General features: G+C 48.7%; 1 protein-coding gene and 1 long non-coding RNA gene across 2 annotated transcripts in view; one reads left to right on the plus strand and one right to left on the minus strand.

Annotated features, from left to right (window-relative positions):
* Positions 1-14,949: 14,949 nt before the first annotated feature.
* The window catches only part of LOC311517726, a 32,014-nt gene continuing 24,938 nt past the window's right edge, over positions 14,950-22,025 (plus strand). The window contains exon 1 of the long non-coding RNA XR_014710775.1: positions 14,950-18,476. This is a non-coding gene — a long non-coding RNA (uncharacterized lncRNA). The remainder of the gene's footprint in view (positions 18,477-22,025) is intronic.
* The window catches only part of FAM167A (family with sequence similarity 167 member A), a gene marked incomplete at its 3' end in the record, with an annotated part of 28,071 nt that continues 25,816 nt past the window's right edge, over positions 19,771-22,025 (minus strand). The window contains exon 3 of the mRNA XM_084622812.1: positions 19,771-20,034. Within this exon, the coding sequence (XP_084478938.1) occupies positions 19,771-20,034 (264 nt within the window). The remainder of the gene's footprint in view (positions 20,035-22,025) is intronic.

Genomic DNA, 22,025 nt, shown 5'->3' on the forward strand with positions numbered 1-22,025 from the left:
CTCCCTTCTCCAGGCCTTGCGACCCAGCGCACGGCCTCCCAGTGCCACTCAGGTTTGGCCCAGCCACCTCTCCATCGGGACGTCATGAGTGAGTGGTGCTGGGAGCCTGGGAGCCAGGTCACAATGCCCCGAGCAGGGAGCTGGGCCCAGCTCCACGGGCCAGGAACCTATCCAGAACCTTCCACCATTGTAAAGCAGAGGTCCCCAAACTGTGGGGTGCACATCCCTAGGGGGTGCAGAGGACCATTTGGGGGGGCACGGCTGGGGCCCAAACCAGCCTCAACAGGGGGTGGGGAGGAAGCAACATCCAGCACTGCTCCTGGCCCTGGCTCTGGCTGCTGGCCCCGGCTGCCAGCCCTACACCCAGGGCCCCGGCTCCTGGCCTCAGCTCCCGGCCGGGGCTCTGCTCCCAGCCCTGACCCGAGCTGTGGCCACAGCCTCGGCCCCCTGACCCCTGTTCGCGTCACTCCTCCACCCCTCCTGGAACCACAGCCTCACTCCGGGCCCTGGCTGGCGGGGGTTGCTTACAGGGGTATGGGAAGGCACAACCCTGAAAAGTTTGGGGGCCACTGCTATAAACTGACATCCAGGCTTGATGGCTGATGCTCCCTCTTTGTGTTCATCTCCCCTCTCTGCTACTCCTCTGCAGCTTGAATTCTTGTTGCCAGATAAGATGTATTGAAGATATAATGGATCATTGGTGCACCTCGGTCCTGCCTATTCTCTGTCTGTGGCGCACAGTAGTTTAGTGTCCTGAGGGCTGTAATACTTTCATCTAAGCCAGGTGATTGGTCTCAATCCTGGGGGCCCTTGGTGGGGTTTAGTGGCCTGTGATATGCAGGAGGTCAGACTAGCCCCTTCTGGCCTCCAGTTCTATGACTGCCTAACCCCACCTGCAGGAGGGGAAGTGTTACATAGTGGTTGGAGCACTGGACTGGGCGTCAGGAGTTCTGGGTTGTATTTCAGGCTCCTGATACTGACAAATTGTGTATCCTTGGGGAAGTCACTTCATTTTTCCCTGCCTTGGTTTTCCCCTGTAAAATGGGGATAATTCATAACTACCACACAGGGGATGTGAATTTCCATCCTTAGAGGTTGTTAAGGCCCAGCTTGACAAAGCCCTGGCTGGGATGATTTAGCTGGGGTTGGTCCTGCTTTGAGCAGGGGATTGGACTAGACGACCCCCTGAGGTCTCTTCCAACCCTAATCTTCTACGATTCTATCCCATTGACTTCACTGGCCATCGGACTGGCCCCGAAGAGCAAGGTGTCGTTGCTGTGTGTGTGTACCTCTGCAGCGCCCAGTGGCTGCGGCTAATCAGAAGGCCGGTTTCACCATGCACAGCAGCGGCTAATTGCCATGCAGCGCGGCTCCTTTCTGGCTGATGCCTCCATGCTTCATCATCAGACAATGTGACTTGCATGACGGGGTGTGGAAAGTGTTCCGGAGACACCACGGACCACATCTGCAAGCGTGTGCGCCGATGCTGAGAGACAGGAGAGAAGCAAGTGAACCGGCCCTGAAGGGCCGGTGTCTCCTGGAGTGGAGACCGGGTCCCTGGCCTTCTTATTCCTCTGTTTATTGTGCCCTGGCTCGCGCTGGCCCTGTGAGCCGGTGTGTCTCGCAGGCCCACAGGCTGATGTAATCGTAGCGAGCCAGGGCAAAGGCATGAATTCTCCACAAGTGCGACTCCCATTTGGTTCTAACTCTCACGCTCCATCCCACACGCCAGACAGAGACGGGACGCAGCTGAGTAGCAGGAAATCCATGGCAACCAGACTGACAGCGCCTGAGCTGTGCCTCACTCCCCTGCCCCCCCCCTTTATTTGCTGCTGGCACCTCTCTGAAATTCTCTCTTTTTGTCTGGTTCGCAGATTTTAAAGGGAGCAACTTTGTTCTTCCCATAATGCATCTCTCCCCAAGACAGCACCTACTGTGGCTGGGGAAGCATGAGGGAGATTCAGCCCTCTCTGGAGGAGAGATTTAGGGGCTTTGCCCTTTAAGAGACACCTTCACGCCTTGCCCTCCGCTGTCCAGCATGCAGAGAAACCCTAGCTAAAGTGCAGAGCCTTATACTTATGAGCAACCCTACGAGTGCAAACCGGATGCACACAACAAAGCATGCAATAACAAATCAGTGTGTTCTCCCCAGGTTTCCCAGGCAACCTTACAACAAAACAGTGTGCTCAGCCCAGTGCTCACAAGAAACCCTCACAATAACGAACCCAACGCCACGCTCTCGCCCTCAACTCTGCTACTACAAACCGGCCCACCTCCTGGAGGGGAAAACAACACCGATGGGAAACAGACGTCAGTTCCAAGTAGCTTTCCAGGGAAGACGCAGGGTGGGTAAATATCCTAAAACATGCTGACTCTGCCCTTTGTCGTTGAACTAGTCCAGATGCAAAAATCCCTCCCGCTCCTCCAGAAAGAGAATCCTAAATCAGGAAAGAAACTGAAACCCTTGTGGAAGTTGCAGCCAGCAAAAATGGCTCCACTGCAAGGTATTAAAACCCCAGCTCTTTGAACACGTTGGCCACAATCGTTGCCTCTCCCAGGATGTGAAATTGGGGCTGTGTTGACACTAATTGCCGTGTGACGCTGGCAGATGAGGTGCTAGCTCACGCCAAGGCCCTTAGGTCTCAACCAAACGCTGAGGGCTTGTCTAGACCTACGTTTTATAACGCTCTAACTTGCTGGCGCAGGGGTGTGAAAAATCCCCCCCCCCCCCGAGCGCAGCAAGTTTGAGCGCTTTAAAGCACTAGTGTAGACGGGCTCGGAGCTATTCCCCTCGTGGAGGTGGATTACCAGGAGCGCTGGGAGAGCTCTCCCCTAGCACTTGCGCGTGACCACACTCACACTTCAAAGCACTTGAAGTTTCTAGTGTAGATGTAGCCTGACAAATACCTAGCTGGAACCAGTCTGGGTCACCTGTGTGTTAGTACGGGTAAAACAGCTATTCGTGTTATAAAAATGTGCTTAGTGTTTAGAGTTTATGGAAGGTTTGAAAATTGCTGCGTGCCTCAGTCTCACTGATAACATCTCTATCGCATGCTGTAAAGTTCTATTTAAGTGTTTGCTCTGTAACTCACCAGTGGGCAGAGAAGCATTACCACATGCGAAATACTAGTTTACAGCAGGAGGTGTTATTTCCTGGTCCACAAAAGAAGAACCATCAACATCAGAGCAAGCATTGTGGAACATCAAAAGACAAAGTTTCAGAGTAGCAGCCGTGTTAGTCTGTATTCGCAAAAAGAACAGGAGGACTTGTGGCACCTTAGAGACTAACCAATTTATTTGAGCATAAGCTTTCGTGAGCTACAGCTCACTTCATCGGATGTAGACGTAGGGCTTTGTGGATTGCACCCCCAACTCCCCCATGAAGAGGAGATGTGCAACTGAATTCCTCCCAACACCTGGGGGAGCGAAATTAACAGGTGGGCAGTGCTTCATTTGTAATGAGAGATGCCGGGGTGCAAGCCTTTTCTTTACATTCATAACTGACGCGGGAAGCCCAGAGGCGCCTGGGCTAGGAACTGCCAAACCTAGAGGTGCCGGGGCTCAGCCCTGGCAAGCCCTGGCACAAATGAAGCGCTGGATGTAGGGTATGGTATTGTTCTCCTCACCAAAAACACTCCTTGAAGTCAGCGGAACCATGTGCCTTGGGTCTGATCCAAAAGCACTCGAGAGGAAGCCTGGGAACTGGGAACTAGCACGCTAGTCTGGGAATTGACCTTGGGTCCATTCTCTGTCCACCACAGACTTCCTGTGTCATCGTGGGCAAGTCACGCAGGCTCTCTGGGCCCCAGGACCCCATCTGTCCAATAACAGCTCTGCCCTTTGTCCCTGGGGTGTTGTGAGGATAAATACCTAGAAGGCTTTGAGGTGCTCAGATGCCATGGTGATGGGGGCCCAAATGAATACCTAAAATTGGTACAGTCAGGTGCTTTGAGCCTGTGACTTGTCCCACTGATGTCACTGAGGCTCCTCCTGTTTCAGTGAAGTATGTACTTAAGGACTGTTCTGGCTTGGGGCCATTGAGAGGAGGATGAGAGTTCTGTGTGAATAACAAGAGCTGGGTTTGGCCCTGGGCTGAGGGACAAAACCTGCTTTCCGGTTAGGTTTGAGGGCTGTCGACAGCATCTGCCTGTGGGAAAGGAAAACAAGCCCCCCCCTCCCTTTTTTGCAGAGAAGGAGAAAAGCAATTGATTGTAATTAACAGACTCCAGAGGATCAGGATCCTGCAGGAAGGCAGGAGAAGACAGCGCACATCGTGTGCCACTCACACATTGAAGCAAACCGAGTTCAGAGGGACGCTGGGGGCTGACCTGTGATGGCATCTCTCACACCCCAGACTTGAAATATGTATTTGCTGTTGAAAGGGCAACTGATTTGTGTTGGCTGTGATTCTGGAGGCATGGCGGAAGACAGAGAATATCATGCTGGTTAGAGCAAAGCAATAAAAACTCCCTGGGTTCCATTCCCCCAGCTCTGCAACTGATGCACTGTGCCATTCCCCTACTTTCTCTGTGCCTCAGTGTCCCCACCTGTAAAATGGATGCCCCAAGAGCTAGCCATGAAGCACAGTGAACTACTCTTTGTAAAGTGCCTTGGGGCCTTCACATGAATGGTGCTCTAGAAGGGCAAGGTGTCTTTATTGGTGCGTAGCTTCTAGATGAGGGCGATCCACAGCAGTGCAGAAGAACTAAAAGGAGAAATGTCCTTTACATGCCACAGTGCCAGAAGGACCACCTTCCCAGTTCTCCCCTCCTCCAGTGACGTTCTCAAACCAGACCCAATCCTGCTTCCATTGCAGTCCGTGGATGTGCACAGCGGGAGATGCAGTAATGTACACAGTGCATTAGCTCTAGCCAGAGTGGTGCTTCTGATCAGCCATGCCCTGGGCCTGAAGCCAGCTAACGTCCTCTTACTGTGGCTGTCTGCTTACGTCCCACATACAGCCGGATCCCTGAAACATTACTATATCTGATATGGGGTATATGCCGTTAGAGGCCATTGTTGGGGAATTGCCGCCACAAGATACCCTCCCCAAAGCCCTTGGCACCCTCCCAAACCCATAAGTCTCCCTAATGAACAATACACAGGAGTAGGTAAACCATGAGCTGCTCAAAACCTCCTTGGCTGTGTGCCCATGGGCCTGGTAATCTATTGGCTATCGTGTATGTTCTCCGCTGCCCCCTACTGGATAGAATCAGAACTGCTCCATTGTGTGTCATAGGCCCTATGCTGCTAATGAGGATTGGAGGTGCTATGGAGATGCATGTTAGTGGAAGGAGATATTTTCCTTGGTCTGTTTGAGCTCTTTGTGATGACCGTGCTGGCGAGAGCTGGGCTATTGATGAATACTCTGTATGAATGTGGTTTGTTTCCCAAGGGCAGCTAAAACCTGGTTGTGGGTCGTTACCAAAAAGCTCTGCTGTTTCCTTAATTTAGAGTCAGTCCCACCCCCCCCCCCAACACACACACTAACAGCTGTTTTCCTTTTGTCTTGGCCCAGTTAGGGACCTAGACGTGCCGGGTTCCGTAAGAGAAGGAATTATTCCGCGTTCTGCTCCCAGAATGAGGGCATCAAGGTCATTCCCTGCCCAACAGAGCCCTGAGCATGGCTGCCCATCTGCAATGCTGTCTGGCTCTGCATCTGCTGCTGCCCTGGGAGCCTGGAGGGAACTTTTCATTTTTGTGCCTGTAGAAAGGATTTACATGACCCAGCACCTGGGGCTTGATCCTGTACCTGCTTAAATCAATGATAAAGTTCCCGTTGATTTCAGTTAGGATCCTGATCCACCTATTCAAGGCTCTTCCTTCTCTGTGCCAATGACCCATCCTGGTAAATAATTCTTTTTCTTCCAACGAGTTAGGGTGCTCATATTTTATTATAAAGAAAACCAATGCCTTGGATGCAACAAGGGGGCTCTGAAATCCTTGCTCGGTGCATACTGTGTAATAATCCCCTGGGACAATACAAGGAATGCCAATGACCTACCCAGCTGCCAGATCCTGCCAAACCTACTCACATAAAGGTGAAAGGACCCTGAAATTATATCTGTACTGTAGAGAGAGCAGTAATCTCTTTGGGGCAGAGACTGTCTTTTTGGTCTGTGTTTGTACAGCACCTAGCACAATGGGTCCTGGTCCAGGATTGGATGGATGGTCTCAGGGAAATGAATAGGACCTTGATCTGGAAGCATCAGGCTCATCTGTTTGAGCTAGTGGGCAGGTTCTATAGCTCAGAAGCACGAGCAGATTCATAAGCTTCTATATGCAGTCTAGCCAGCAGTGGGTACCAAGAACCAGCCTGTGCCAGCATGCGTCATTGGGCAGTGAGTAGTGTGGGCACAGTTACAAGCATACTTTATGTGTGCAGCTGTCTACATCAGCTCTCAGCAGGCATCATCATTAACCTCTATCACTATTTAGGGCTAAATGCATCTCTACACTCCGGCTGCTTTGGTGATGCAAAGTAGAGCTAGGTTTACACCTGATTTGCATCATCAGATCGGTGTAAAGCAACCGGCTTGTACCAGTGAATCTGGCCCACTAGATGTTTTCTTAGTTGAAAGCACCATTCCGCAGATATCACCGGGTGGTGCTGTTACACATAATCTTCCAAATTATTTTTCTTAGTATGCGAGCAAATGTTCAATCTTGGGTAGACATCTCACATGCTGTTGTTTTGTTATGCAAGGGTCTGCGTAGAGGTGGTGGCCCTTTGGAATGGGAGCTGAGTGAACAGCAGGAAAGTTTGCTTACTCTCTGCCTTGTGTCTGGGTAGAGTCAATTCTTGTCCAGAGTGTCTCTCTGGGAACCATGCATTGATGCTGGGCTGAGATTCCTGCAAGAAGGGATTGTCCTGCATGTTGTTTGTGGCCACCTCTGTTCCAGGAGTGGTTTATATGTGCAAATTAAACAGATTACACACAGAATATACCTAGACTCCATATCACCGATTTCTTCTCCACTGGAAGAAGGCCCCAAACATCTGCTACAGCTTGGCACAAGGGCAACATTGGGGTTAGAACAGGACACTGGCATTGCAAGAAGGAGCGACAGCAACATGAGCTAAGTTTCAGAGTAACAGCCGTGTTAGTCTGTATTCGCAAAAAGAAAAGGAGGACTTGTGGCACCTTAGAGACTAACCAATTTATTTGAGCATGAGCTTTCGTGAGCTACAGCTCACTTCATCGGATGCATACCGTGGAAACTGCAGCAGACTTTATATACACAGAGAATATGAAACAATACCTCCTCCCACCCCACTGTCCTGCTGGTAATAGGCTAACAAGCTAACTGGGTCGGGAGCAAGAGACAGGAGCAGCCTGTGCTAAGAGATAGGAGTGCTCTTTCCATCTCCTCTAGGATTCTGAAAAGATCAGGTACTTTGTCAGGTTCTCTGTCCCCAGCAATGTTAGCACAGGGGGTATTGAGCCTTATCAGGGTGCAAGGTGACAGCGGGTGAGGAATTCTGTGACATAGGCTTCCTGCTGGTTGTGAGAACGCAGAGTGCAAGGACACCACCAGTCAGGAATATAATAGGTAGAAGTCCTTGGCTGAGAGTCTTGCTGTGACCGGGCTCCCAGTGGGGGCCAGCTGTGGTCAGTCAATTAGGGTGAACTGCAAAGAATGGGACAGACAATCCCCCAAAAGCTGGTGGATATTCCAATACTTAGATTTACCAAACCAGCATAAAACAGCTTCTTTATTACCTTACTGGTTACTCAGAAGTCCAAACAACACAGCTCCCTTAAAGTGATCCAGCCTCCATCCAGGTACCACTGGTAGCATGGGAGCTTTGAGCAGGTGGTAAGTGGCTGGTTTAAAATAGAGCTGGCTGAAAAATGGCATGAAATTGTCACCAAAAATTTGACCCTTTTTATTTGTTAGAATAGGTATAAAATTTTCAAAAGCCCCTAAATGGTTTAGGAGCCTAAACGACGTTTTAAAAAATGACTCGGGCACTTGAGAGCCTACGGTACATCTACACTGCAGAAAAAGCCCCACGGCAGTGAGTTTCAGATCCCGGGTCCACAGACTCAGGCTTGCAGGGCTCTTGCTACGGTGCTAAAAATACCTGTGTGGATGTTCACGCTTGGGCTGGAGCGCAGGCTCCGAGACCCACCCCGCTTGCCAGGCTTCAAAGCCCGAGTGTGAACGTCTAACTGACTATTTTCAGTCTCTGTAGACATACCCTAAGTCTGATGAGGATTTAGGACCTAGATCCTGAAAGGGTCTTAGGTGCCCAACTCCCATGAGAGTTAAGCATCTAAATACCTGTGAGGCTCGGGGCCCCAGTGGCTGAACCCGTTTTGAAAATGGGACATATGTGCCTGCATCCCTGAGGCGTTTCTGCAAATGGTTCCTTTGCTCCAGTGGGTAGTGTCTCAATCCAATGTAGCTGTACTGATTAGAATTACAACAGCAAGTGCTCCTGAACCATAGGGGTGGGACCCTAGGTCTTCAAGTCTGAGGACTGCTGGCTCAGAGTGAGCAGGGATTGGGGGGAAGGGGCTCCCCAAGAACCTATCCTTGAAACAAAGCCCTATGCCAACTCTGTCCACATATCTATTCAAGTGACACCATCATAGGATCCAACCACATCAGCCACGCCATCAGGGGCTCGTTCACCTGCACATCTATCAATGTGATATATGCCATCATGTGCCAGCAATGCCCCTCTGCCATGTACATTGGCCAAACTGGACAGTCTCTATGCAAAAGAATAAACGGACACAAATCTGACATCAGGAATCAGAACATTCAAAAACCAGTCAGAGAACACTTCAACCTCTCTGACCACTTAGTAACAAACTTAAAGGTGGCAATTTTGCAACAGAAAAGCTTCAAAAACAGACTCCAACGAGAAGCTGCTGAGCTTGAATTAATATGCAAACTAGATCCCATTAACTTAGGTTTGAACAGAGCCTGGGAATGGCTGGGTCATTACACTAATTGAATCTATGTCCGCATGTTAAGTATCCTCACACCTTCGTACCAACTGTCCGAAATGGGCCATCTTGATTATCACTTCAAAAGTTTTTTTTCCCCTGCTGATAATAGCTCTTCTTTATTAATTAGCCTCTCACAGTTGGTATGGGTACTTCCACCTTTTCATGTTCTCTGTATGTATAAATATCTTCTTACTATATGTTCCATTCTATGCATCCGATGAAGTGGGCTGTAGCTCACAAAAGCTTATGCTCAAATAAATTTGTTAGTCTCTAAGGTGCTGTTTTTTTAGCTTTACCCCAGTTGATTCTGGACTCTGCCCACTGTTCTCATTTGGGAGGAGGCTCAAATGGAACCTGGAGAAGGTCTCATTGGTTTTTTGGCTGGCGCGGTTGGATCGTGTTTTGGATTGTGAGCTGCCCCCAGGCTTGTTGGGAAGGGTGCACTAGAAACATGCAGAGTTATTTATTAGTCATTGTTATTCCTCAGCTAGTCACCCTGTGCCTGGCAGAGAAACTACAGTGACATCAGGCCCAGATTGCCAAGGAACCCAGTCACAGGGGAACGTGGCTGAGTTTAACTGTGGCCAATTGCCAGCCCCAGGCCCTGAGGAGGGAAGGCAGGAGCCAGGCAATGGAAATGCTATGGGGTCCGATCCTGCACGCTCCTGAGAAGGGCCTGGAGGGACTGATCGCTCACAAAACTAGGGTGGTCCGGTGCCTGGTTTTTGACCAGAAAGTCAGATCTACTGACAGGACACCCAAGACCCAGTTACTGCAAGCAGGGGAGGCAGGGAGGCACCGGGTCATCATCCTCTCCAGGCCCTACTCAGCTGGGGCCACCTCCTACCGTGGTCGGGTGGCTGCAGCTCCCAGTGCCAGCTCCATAGGCAAGTCCCTCCTGACCCGGGCGGCAGGGAAGGAAGAGGAGTGGATTGGGGTGGAGCCTCAGGGAAAGAGGCAGGGCAGGGGCAGGGGCTCAGGGGAAGAGGTGGGGCAGGGGCAGGGCTTTGCGGGGAAGAGGCGGGGCAGGGGAGGTTCCAGCACTCCTGCTGGAGTGTCCAGTTTTTAAATATGACCAAGTTGGCAACTCTCTTCACAACTCCCCTGGACGTCTATGGGAGCTAGGGTGCTGAGCACCGCCAGAAATTGCTCAGGGCCTTGCAGCACGGAGAGATAAACTGCTCTCGGACTGCAGGCCCAGAAGACCGAAAGGCCTAAACGAAGCCCCTTTTGCTAGTCTTTCTTGAGCTCCACCTTCAGGATCTTGACTCATTGACCTTCCTCTAAAGTCCAAACCTGGAGTTAGCGCCTCCCACCCCTGCCCCTGGCTTTTATGCCTTGTCACAGTGGGGAAATCTCAGGGGGAATCTTAATTCTTCACCCATTTGGCCACAAGTGCTGAACCAGTCAGCTCTTTGCAGGAGGAGGAAAGGAAGCGATCGGCTTCAGGCCAGGTTGAGGCCTAGTTGGGCTTTTGCTAGAGCAACACAAAAGCATTAGCAACCAGGGCCGACCAGCCAGCCCTCCGCTCTGATGGACTGTGGGCTCCAGTGTGGCTGCAGACAACTTCTGTGCCTGCAAACAGCCCTTTGTGTGGGCAGACGGGCATTTGGGCTCCCTGCTGCCCAGTCAGCCTGTGCAGATTTGGCCCCAAGTGAACTACTAACCACACAAGTACCCACATGCAAGGCAGCGCTGCATAGTGTTCTGAGAACAGGGTTGGTAGGCAGGGTTCCAGTGCTACAAAAGTGACTGGTGATTTGGGGTGTGCAACATGAGACCCTGATTTTGGAAGGGTGGGGGCTCCGGACTCTAAAGTGTCTCAACTTGGGCCCCCAAAATCACTAGTTGTTTTTGATACATGTCGGCTCATAGCCTCAGCTCCGGATCCATGTCTGAAATCATAGAATATCAGGGTTGGAAGGGACCCCAGAAGGTCATCTAGTCCAACCCCCAAATGGGGTTTGCGACTCACACCTTACTCCACACCGGCCCTAATCTACAAACCAGATCCAAGCAGGCCCAGTGACGGCTCGATTTCACCTCCACTTGAGCGCTCTGAAACCGAGACACCCAAATCACTTCTGAAAATCGAGGCCAGGGATGCTGGCACACAAAGTCTGGCCATGTGGCTGACTAGCTGTGGAACCTGGGGCCAATCGCTTAGCCTTTCTGTAGTTCATTTCCCATATCTGCCAAAGGAGGATCATGGTATTTACCTGCTTTGCAAAGGGGTCGCAAAGATCAATTAGCTGATCTTTGTAAATCTGTGCTAAGCATTATTAATAGCAATTACCTCTGGGTATACAGCAGTGCTCCTAATGGAAGACTCCTTTGCAATATGTTTTCCTTTTAATAGGCTCAGGACTATTCAGACAGAATAGTGTGGGGCAGGGCCATCCTTAGGATTTATGGGGCCCTATGCTGTATTATTAAACTGGTGCCCCTATGTCCGACGGCAGCCCGGGCTTGCATGTGTATTTTAGATAAGGGTGGTCTTTTGAAGGATTTATTTAAAAAACTATATGTCCAAAGATCCAAGCATTTAAGGCTAAAGATGAATTTTCAGATTGTGCATCTAAAAATCTATGCAAGGATTTTTTAGAGATGTGATTTTATAATCTTCAACAACACACTAATGAAATATTTCTAAAGCAAATTTGAAACTAAGGTCCTGTAGACTGACATGTTCTGATTAAATATTACAGTCATGCACAACTTTTTTTGTCAGTAAATTCAGAAACTGACAGTATATACCTGGGGGCTGGCAAATGCCTGTTAAATGGCTTCATTACCACTTGAAGAAAAGGAGGACTTGTGGCACCTTAGAGACTAACAAATTTATTTGAGCATAAGCTTTCATGAGCTACAGCTCACTTCATCGGATGAAATAAATATTCTCAAATAAATTTGTTAGTCTCTAAGATGCCACAAGTACTCCTTTTCTTTTTGTGATTACCACTTGAATGGCTCTTTAACATGTTCAGTGTTGTGCTAATAGGTCTGGCAGGCTGGAGGCTTTTTCACTTTTAAGTACTAGATCCCCTGCAGAGGAAGACTCACCAGGCTACAGCAGCCAGCTGCGGTGGGAGCCTGTAGGAAGGGTCAGAACAGGGATAGGAAGAGGCGGAAGGGTGGACACTAAGACCCAGGTGGACCCTATGCCTGGGCCAGTGCATAGGTTTTGGGCTGGACAGACAGGCCTTTACACTTTGCGTGCTGCTCCAAAGAGAAATCAGCTTTTCTGGAAGTTCACTGATGGTGGCAGGCGTGATACATGCAGCCAGGGAAATGGTGCATGGGTTTGTTTTCTATGTACTGCACCTTTACAATCCAAGGAATCGGCTGGAAGCGGCTGGCATTTTGTGCTCTCCTCCAATATAGTATGTTACAGAGGGGAGAAACATACACTGTGCTCTCTCAAGCAGACTTCACTTTGGTTCTTTTCTTTCATTATGTTTTCCCTTATCTAAAATAAAACCCATTGAGTGTACAGCTTCTCTCTGTGAGCCAAAAACCCAATAGTGAGGAGGATACTCAGTGTTTGGGTCTGTTATTATTCAGACAACAATAGAAGTAGCATGGCTTGATGCCTGACATGCCTTAGGGGATGCCATGTATAGCTTCAGCAAGGGAGTAACAGTTTTAACTCTCAATTTCCTGGCTTTTTCTGTTTAAATGAGATCCATACACTGTCTTTTTGTCATGATCTTTTTATTTCAGTTCACTTGTCATAGCAGTAATATAGAAACAATAGCGGAAACCATGAAAATACAAATCACTCATTGCTCATGTAAATAGCACTTTGTATTGCCACAAAGTTAAGAATTAGATGCTTCCCTTAGGAAAAAAACAAAGAAACCCTTTACAGATGTTGTACTAAGTCTGCAGGCCTCTGGGGCTGGAGCCACACCAGCAAATGTAGCAGTCCCGTCATGGGCCAGTCCTGCTCCTATAGGAGTTTTGCCATTGCCTTCAGTGAGAGATCAACAGGATTAGACCCTGCTGCAGGTGCTAAGGCTGTTTTTTGTTCACGGGGCCATGTGTGAAGATTTGTGACGGGTTTTGTGCATGTGGATTCACTCTCCCTGAGTTTCACAGCGCACTTCGGGTTTGAACAAACTCAGAAACCTCAGAGCAAAACTTAGCAGGGACCCACTGCATTTCAGCTGCTTTTGCAGCAAAGCCATTTGAAACCACAGCCAGCTGGCTTGAAAGAGCCATGAACCATTTGTTGCACTTGGTCTGGATTCTGACTGTGGGGTGTGATGTGACACCCAGGGAGCTGCACATGGCTGTGTGGTTTTTTTAACCCAAGTCTGGCATTGGTTTGCTTTACAGAAGCTGCTACCACAGGACTATTGCAGTCCATATCATACACATGTGGCACAACTGTCCATGGAGTGTGACTACTTCAAGTCAAGGAACTGAGACACTTCCTTCTTCTCAGAACAAAAAAGGCACCAGTCAACTCTGCAGATGATTATTTGGGCCAGATCCTCAGCTGGCATAAAGCCATCTATTTACCTTAGGCACTTATAGGTACCCATTGCACCTCGCAATCTTTTAATGCATTTCTACTTACAACAGCCCTGTGAGGCAGCGAAGTGCTGCTATGCCCATTGTACAGATGGGGAACTGAGGCACGGAGACTTGCCCCAGGCCATACAGGAAATCTGTGGTGGAGCAGGGAGTTGACCCCAGGTTTCCTAAGGCCCAGCCTAGCACCCAACCACTGGACCATCCTACCTTCCTTCCAGGAAGCTGCAGTGTTTCACACCAGTGAAGGATCTGGCCCTTTGTCTGCAAAATCCCATTCCCCTACCCCCACCAGCTATGTAAATGTTGTTGTTGTTGCTATAGACAGCTGTTCTGTTAAGTGTCTGGACCCACTATTCTTTCGCTGGTGAGTAACAACAACAAACTGTGACTGATTTTGTCTTGTTTCCTTTACAGCTGCTTCCCACCCACACAAAACCCACCCCTTCATTTTCACCCTGTTTATAGCCTCCGTGTTCAAGTCCACAAGGCAGGCAGCTGCTGGTGAAGGCTCTTGGCTAGTATGATGATGTGCACGGTGTACAAATCTAGACAAACCAACAGATTACACTGAAGTCCTTGCACAGTGCTTGTGTGTTGCATCCCTCGTTAGTGCCTGGTCCCCACAAAGAATAGCAGCCTATTAGTGCTACTTGCTGATGGACACACTTCTGTTGCTCAACTGGTAGAGCTCAGTGCTGAAAGTCACAGGTTTGGTTCTTGCTGATGACAGAAGCTGGAGGATCGTCATACTTGCATTGAGATGGCTGAGGATCCTTCAGAGCCTATCCATATCCCCCCGGCTGGAGGTGTAGCTGTTGAGTAACGTGCTACACCAGCCAGTGAGCGATCAGGGGCAGGAAGCAAGCTTGACATCATTTTTTATTTTACAAAAATGTGCATTTTGACTAACAGCTGGCAATTCTGAGCATTCCATCTCTAATAAATACGATTCATTTCTTAAACCCCCATCTTTGAAATGTCTCACCCCAGCTACCCTGATCTGATTATTATTATACTTACACTAACTTTTCACAGTGACTGAGTGAGTCCTTGATGGCTCAGAAATGAGATCCATCTATTCCCGTCCTAAAAGACTGTCCATTGTGATAAATCCAATCTGGCTGTATTTAGTTATGTAATAACCATCATGTCCCATTCCTTCTGTTAGTCGGATGCACCTACCTCCTTCCTGAAACTGATTGGATTTTTTTCATCAAAGCATTTTTTCAGTGCAAACTCGCTTTTAGATCCAAATGAAAACATTCATTTTTGGTTGACATTTTCTGCGTTTTGGTAAAAAAAAAATGTTTTTAAGTACCTTTTTTGTCTTTTGGTAAAAAATTTGACTGCAAATATTTCTGAAAGCCAACAATATTTCATTTTTGGTTTTTCATTGAAAAAAAAACCAATTCTACAGGATTTTTTGGAAAATAAGCATTTTTCAAAATTTCCTGCAAAAATACAATAATTGGTCTTTTGATCAATTCTACTCCCATCCCTGTGTTAAAAAAATCAAGGTCCTGACTCATATTGGTTAGCACATGCACAGCTGTCTATTGAATTTAAAGGGACGATATACATGAGTAAGTGCTCACCAGTGTAACGGTTACACAATGTACTCCAAGTATGCTACGGTAGTGGTCCAAAACCATAGAGTATTGCTAGGCACAGTGTTGCCTAGTGAATAGCGTATCACGCTAGCACTCAGGAGCCCTGCGTTCTAATCCAGCTCTGCTATTAGCCTGCTGGGTGACCGAGGGCAAGTCATTGGACCACTCAGTGCCTCAGTTTCCCCATCTGTAAAATAGGGATAATTATAGAACTGTAGGGCTGGAAGGGACCTCAAGAAGTCATTGCAACACTGGCATACCAGGTGCCAGCTCTATGCCAAGGCCCCCACATCTCAGCTGAATGCTGGCAAATACATAGCTAGAATCAGTCTGTTGAAAGTATTAAAATAAGTATTAGAATGGTAAGAATGTGTTTAGACTTTATTGAATGCTTGTGAGTCAATGCATGCATTAATCTCACATATAACCTCTGTATCCTATGTTGTAAGGTAATATCTAGTGGTTCTCAACCTGCGGCCCAATCAGCACACAGCTGTGGACCATGTGACATCCTCAGGGCCATACAGGGAACATTGGATGGGCCCACATAACACATTGTGGGCCACATATGCTGCCCACAATGGTAAATAGGTTGAGAACCACTGAAAACAGTTGTATTATGAGTCCCTGTGAAAATGACTATGTAAATTATCAGACAGGAAAGACATTAATTGGCATGAAGGGCTGATCTTCAGCAGAAGGTGTTACATCCTTCCCAGAAGGCAAGGACCATCGATACCAGATGCATCACTGTAGGACAGTGCAACTGGAATTTCCCTACATGCAGTCAACAGGAGGACAAAAGACTTCTTTGTCCTGCTGTCCTCCATGTGAAGATGAGTCATGCAAGTGGATTCCTCCCATCACCTGAGTTTGCAACTCAGAGTACATGGCAGTAGGGGGATGAAAACCACAAACCAAAGGAATTTAGTATTTCTATGCTGCTTGGACTCTGGGGGGCACAGTGTTTCTAGGGATAAGTGAGAGATCCCCAGTTGCTTAGCCTGGGTTAGCCCTAAAAGACATACAGAGCTTGCCAATTATAGAAGCTCCTATTACCTTTTGCAATTTAAGATTGTAACTCATTTGTGTATCTATGTTTACTTGCTTTAACCTTGTAAATAACTCTCTGGTTTCCTTTTCCTATTTAATTAATCTTTAGTTAGTTTGTTATAGGATTGGCTACAAGCATTGTCTTTGGTGTGAGAGCTAGGGTGCAAGTGACCTGGGGTAAGTGACTGGTCCGTTGGGACTGAGAGTAACCTGAATATTGCTGTGCTCCTTGGTGTAAGGGACCATCTATCACAAAGGTATGCTCACCTGGTTGGTGAGACAGATCAGAATACCCAATGGGACTACCTGTGACTCCGCGCTAAGGGTGCTGTTGTGCCCGAGGAGTTTACCCATGGTAATTGGCTATGAAATCTAAGTGTAGAACTCACAGCCAATCCGGAGTTTGTGTCTTGGTTACTAACAGTCTGGCCTGAGGCAGGTACCCATGCTCTTGAGCACCGCAGGCAGCCATACATCTAATCCATCCCTCCTCGCTGAGGCAGGGTTAAGTAAACCTAGACGATCCCTGACAGATGTTTGTCTAACCTGTTCTTAAAAACCTCCAGGGACAGGGATTCTACACCCTCCTGTAGTAACCCATTCCACTACTTAACTCTCCTTATATAAGTTATATTTAGAAAGTTTTTTCTCGTATCTAACCTAAATCCCCCTTGTTGCAGTGAAGCCCATTACTTCTTCTCCTCCCCTTGGTGGACATTGGAGCCCAACCGATCACCGTCCTCTTTATAACAGCCTTTAACGTGTTTTAAAATTATCAATCCTCTCTCAGTCTTCTCAAGGCTAGACATGTCAGGTTTTTTTAACCTTTCATCAGAGGTCAGGTTTTCTCATTCTTTTATTGCTTTTGGTGCTCTCCTCTAGATTCTTTCCAATTTGTCCACATCTTTCTACAAGTGCGGCACCCAAAACTGGACACAGTACTCCAGATGAGGCCTCACCAGTGCTGAGTAGAGTGGGACAGCTACCTCCCAGGTCTTACTTATGACACTCCTGTTAATACACCTCAGAATGATATTAGCCTTTTTCGCAATTGCATCACATTGTTGGCTCATATTTAATTTGTGATCCATTATAACCCCCAGATCCTTTTCAGCAGTACTATGACCTAGCCAGTTATTCCCCATTTTGTAGTTGTGCGTTTGATTTTACCTTTCTAAGTGAAGTACTGTACACTTGTCTTTATTGAATTTCTTCTTGTTGATTTCAGACCAATTCTCTAAGTTATCGAGGTTATTTTGAATTCTAATCTTCAAAATGCTAGTAATCCATCCCAGTTTGGTGTCACCTGCAAATTTTACAAGTGTAATCTTCACTCCATCATCCAAATCATTAATTAAAATATTTAATAGCACCAGACCTAGGACAGACCCCTGCAGGACCCCACTAGACACATCCCCCAGCAAACCATTGATAACCCACTTGCCCTAGTAGTTTCATCTAGATGGCATTTTCCTAGTTTGCTTATGAGAATATCATATGGGACTGTGTCAAAAGCCTTTTGAAGTCAAGATATATCACATCTACCACTTTCCCCCATATCAATCAGGCCAGTAAGCCTCTCAAAGAATGAAATTAGGTTGGTTTGGCATGATTTGTTCTTGACAAATCCATGCTGGTTATTCCTTATAACACTGTTATCCTCTAGGTGCTTACTAATGATTGTTTGATAATTTGTTCCAGTGCCTTTCTGGGTATTGATAACGAAACTGACCTCCTTTGTAAATTGCTTTGAGATCTCCTCATCAAAAGCACTGTTAAGAGCTGGGTATTACTGTTACTGTCATAATCAGCCATTGCTACAGAACACTGCAGTACTGGACCAGCACTGTACGATACTGTCGATACTTTAATCAAGACTGAATGTTAGCAGTGGTCACGCACCCATGACAGACCTCCTGACCGGTTTCTGGGAGATTAATACCCCATGCATAAGAGGTGGCTAACTAGCATGCCTTACTGCAATAAGAATCGGTTAATGACCTCCAGTGACAATCTTGAACCACTGCTCACTCTGAAAGCTGTTGTCGTTTCCGATTAAATGATATGGACACCCTGGAGCTACTAAAGCCCAAACCATTCAAGGGAAGGAAAAAACTAAACCGAAAAGACTTCACTGCCCTGTCATTCCTTTCTAGGTCCCTGTGGATTCTGATGGGCTTATACACAATATAAAATTTGCGATCAAAGACGTGCAGGTGCCTCTGTCTGAGCCCTCTGCCATTCACCAGAAGAGCTTCCTCCAAGCCGACGCTTGGGAAACTGATTTGTGAAGCTGATCTCGCAGGTAGGGAAGAGCACAGCTGGCCTGGTATGATGAGTAATGCAAGTTAGGGACAGAAGTTCCTTTACGCTTGTGAAGAATGGAGGGCATTGCCCCAGAGATCTGTGTTCGGTGAAGGCTTAGAAGGGACGGAAGCAGAGCCTTGAAACAATCCTGATACAATATAGACTGATGGCTCTGTTTGGCAGTAAATGGTCACTCTCTGTGTTGCAGAGCATACGTTCACACCACAGATCAACAGCAGACTTGGCAATAGCTCTCTTTCTTGTAGTAATTTTACAGTAATTCTTACTACTGTGGTCACTAGGAAACATATCCGTTTTCCTCTTTACATTTCCTTCTTTTATTTGGATACGGCTAGCCTGGCCCGCTGGAGGCTGATCCTGGGGAGTGTTGGCCGAGTCCCACCTGATGCCAGTGGGATGGGGATGTGGGCCATCACAGTGCGGGTCTATTGCCCTATGTTTCTTAGTCTGTTTGGGGGATAACCGAGCCGCCTCATACGGCTGTTGTAGAGAAAGCAAGTTAAGAATGAGATCCAGAACATTTGCAGCCCTGATCATATCCTCCAGAGGGCACAGACCAGCCTGAATCGCTGTATAAATGTGTATGATGTCCATAGTTACCATTCACAGCGAAGGCACAAGTCAGGACAAGCCCAGCTTCTCTGCCGTTCTTTTGGGATTGTGCACGACATAAACCCACTATAACTCATCCCTTGGAAGCGCGGCTGCCATTGGAAATCTGCTTTCTAATCAAGATAGCAACCTTCAGCCCTTCCAAACAGAGGAGTATCATTGGTTTTTTAGAGGAGCCATGGTTTCTGGCCCCAGGCGGATGAAAGGGGTTTTGCTTTGGTGCATGGCTGTACTTGTAACCTTCCCTTTGATTTCCAAGCACCTGGGAGGTCCAGTGGCCTCCTGCTGCCTCGCTGATCCTTCTGGCACTGCCACTGTCTTTTACAATTACTTACCGATGAGGAGGAGGAGGTGGGATTGCACTTGCAAAGGAGCAGACTAAATTGCAGGTGTTAGCCTCAGAGGCTCTTCCTGGTTCCTGATGGTTCTAATACCCCAGCTTGTCTGTAGGCTTCTCCAGACTGTCTCAGGGCTGAGATCTACCGGCACCACCTGGAGGCAAGAGCAGCTGTGGGATCCACCGCATTTTACCTCTTCCCCTCTGCATCCTCTTGAGTCTTCGGATCTGGCAGTTCAGTGGAGGGATCCCTCTGCCTGCACCTCCGCTCCCCCAGCCCTCCCCACCCCGGGGCGCTCCCTCCCGTGCCCCCCTCCCCGCTCTAGCACAGCGAGAACCGGCGGGAGTTGATGTTCATCTTGGTGACGCCGATGAGCTTGAGGGGTGCGGAGAGGCTGAAGGAGCTCGTGAGCGGGAAGTCGCAGAAGAGGTCGGCCAGCTCGTCCCGCTCCTCCAGCTCGTGGGTGGCGTCATTGAGCATGCACCGGTGCAGGTGGCAGGTCTGCTCGATCTTCAGCTTGTTGATGTCGCTTCGCAAGCGCATGAGCTGCCGTGCCAGCTGCTGGTCCTGCAGGCGCATTTCTGCCTGAAACACAGAGACCGGGGGTAGGGGTGGGGGGGGCAATCAGTCACCGCAGCACTCGGGATTCACCCAGCTTCCCTCTCCCTTTAGCTGAGGGCACTTTGATTTATCTCCGAGCGAGCAGCACTTAAGAGAAACAGCAATTATAGATGGGGAAAGAATTCCCCGGGAATTGTTCCCACCGCCCTGGGTCAGACCGCCTGCTGGCGTAAATCAGCCTAATTCCATGGAGTTAGGCTGATATACACCAGCTCAGGGTCTGGTGCATTACATTCACCAGGGGCTTGTCCCACCCGGTTTTAAGTGGCTCCTGCAATGGGGTTGCCCATGGGAGATGCTGTTCTGCATTATAGTAGATCTCACTGCTTAGAAGTTGTTTCCTGATATCTAGCCTTGAAAGGTGGCAGATTCAAAAAGCATAAAAGGAAATGCCCTTTCACCCAACACATTATTAGGCTGTGGAACTCATTGCCACTGGATATCGTGGGCCAAAAGATTAGCAAGATTCGAAGAGGGATTGGACATTATACAGAGAATAAGAATAGCCAGCGTTAGATTAGTAAATACCAACAAAATAAAGAGCTTTGGAAGGGAAATAAAAACCTCAGGCTCTGGGGCTTAGGCCAGCCTGTGACTATTGCAGACCAGGCTGAGATTGAATGTGGAGAGCAAATTGCGTCACACCTGCCAGTTGTGGGGTTCTTACATCTTCCTTCGAAATGTCTTGTACTGGCCACTACTGGAGACAGGATACTGGACTAGAGGGAACCTGCATCTGATCCAGTCTGGCCATTCCAAAGTTCCTAAATGTTGCTTTAAGAACATACGAACGGCCACACTGGGTCAGACCAAAGGTCCACCCAGCCCAGTGTCCTGTCTACCGACAGTGGCCAGTACCAGGTGCCCCAGAAGGAGTGAACCTAACAAGTAATGATCAAGTGATCTCTCTCCCGCCATCTATCTCCACCCTCTGACAAACAGAGGCTAGGCTTTCATCAGTTTCAGTCTGCTTCTCCTACCTGGTACCTCCTAACCAACCCCGCTCTCTTTCTGGGGCTTGCCCTCTTCAAACACTTGTAGATGGCTTTCATTTTCCATCCTGGGGCCTGCTCCCAATCCCACTGGAGTTAGTGGGAAGACTCCCATTGATGTCAATAGGTTTTGGATCAGGCCCTTGGTGGTTTTCTGGCCAAGCCAGAGCACATTCAGCCACACTCTGACACCGATCCAGCTCTTTTCATCTTTTCCCATAAGTCAGCTCCTCCACCCCCTTTATGATTTTTGTCGCCTTTCTCTGGGCTTCCTCCAGTTTGAGCCTGTATCTGTTCCTGAGCTGCTCAGAAACAGACACAGAGCATCAGGCTAATCCCTGCCGTGTAGGGTTTTGCCGCAAAGGGGCTGGAGGGCACCCTGGGGGAATGCCCCTGAGGCAGGGGGCACAAAGTCTGCTCATGTGGCTCAATGCATTCCTCCCACGAACAGAGACAAGGGGCGATAGAGGGTGGCAGGGACAGTGGCCAGGGCAGTCCTATGTCCCACCAGTTCAGTTCTGAAAAGTCCTCACAGGGCCATTGCAACAGGACCATGAGTTAGGGGGCTGCCCCAGCTTGTATCAGGGGTCGAACTAGCCCCTGGCAGGCCCTGAGCAGGAGAAGCACAAGCTGCTTCCTCTCTGTCTCTGCACAGGCAATGTTGCAGGGGAAAGACCCTGGTGCCTTGCCCAGGGATGGTCTCAGTGCAGGCCTGGGGATGGAACCGCTGCCTTGCAGGACCAGGGACTGGGAGTGTGGCCTGGTTCTATCCCTGCCATTTTGTGGGACCTTGGGTAAGTCGCTGAGCAACTCTGGGCCTCAGTTTCCCCTCCTGTCAGTCCTCTGCCTCCCTGGGGTGCTGTGAGGCCTTGTGCTCGATGGGTGCGCTCAGGGCTGATGTAAACACAGTTAGGATTAATCAGGGGCAGGTTTCTCTTACTGCAGAGCCTGCCAGGCCCTGGC

This window comes from Lepidochelys olivacea, assembly GCF_965140295.1.
Source record: "Lepidochelys olivacea isolate rLepOli2 genome assembly, chromosome: 3".
NCBI lineage: Eukaryota > Metazoa > Chordata > Testudines > Cheloniidae > Lepidochelys > Lepidochelys olivacea.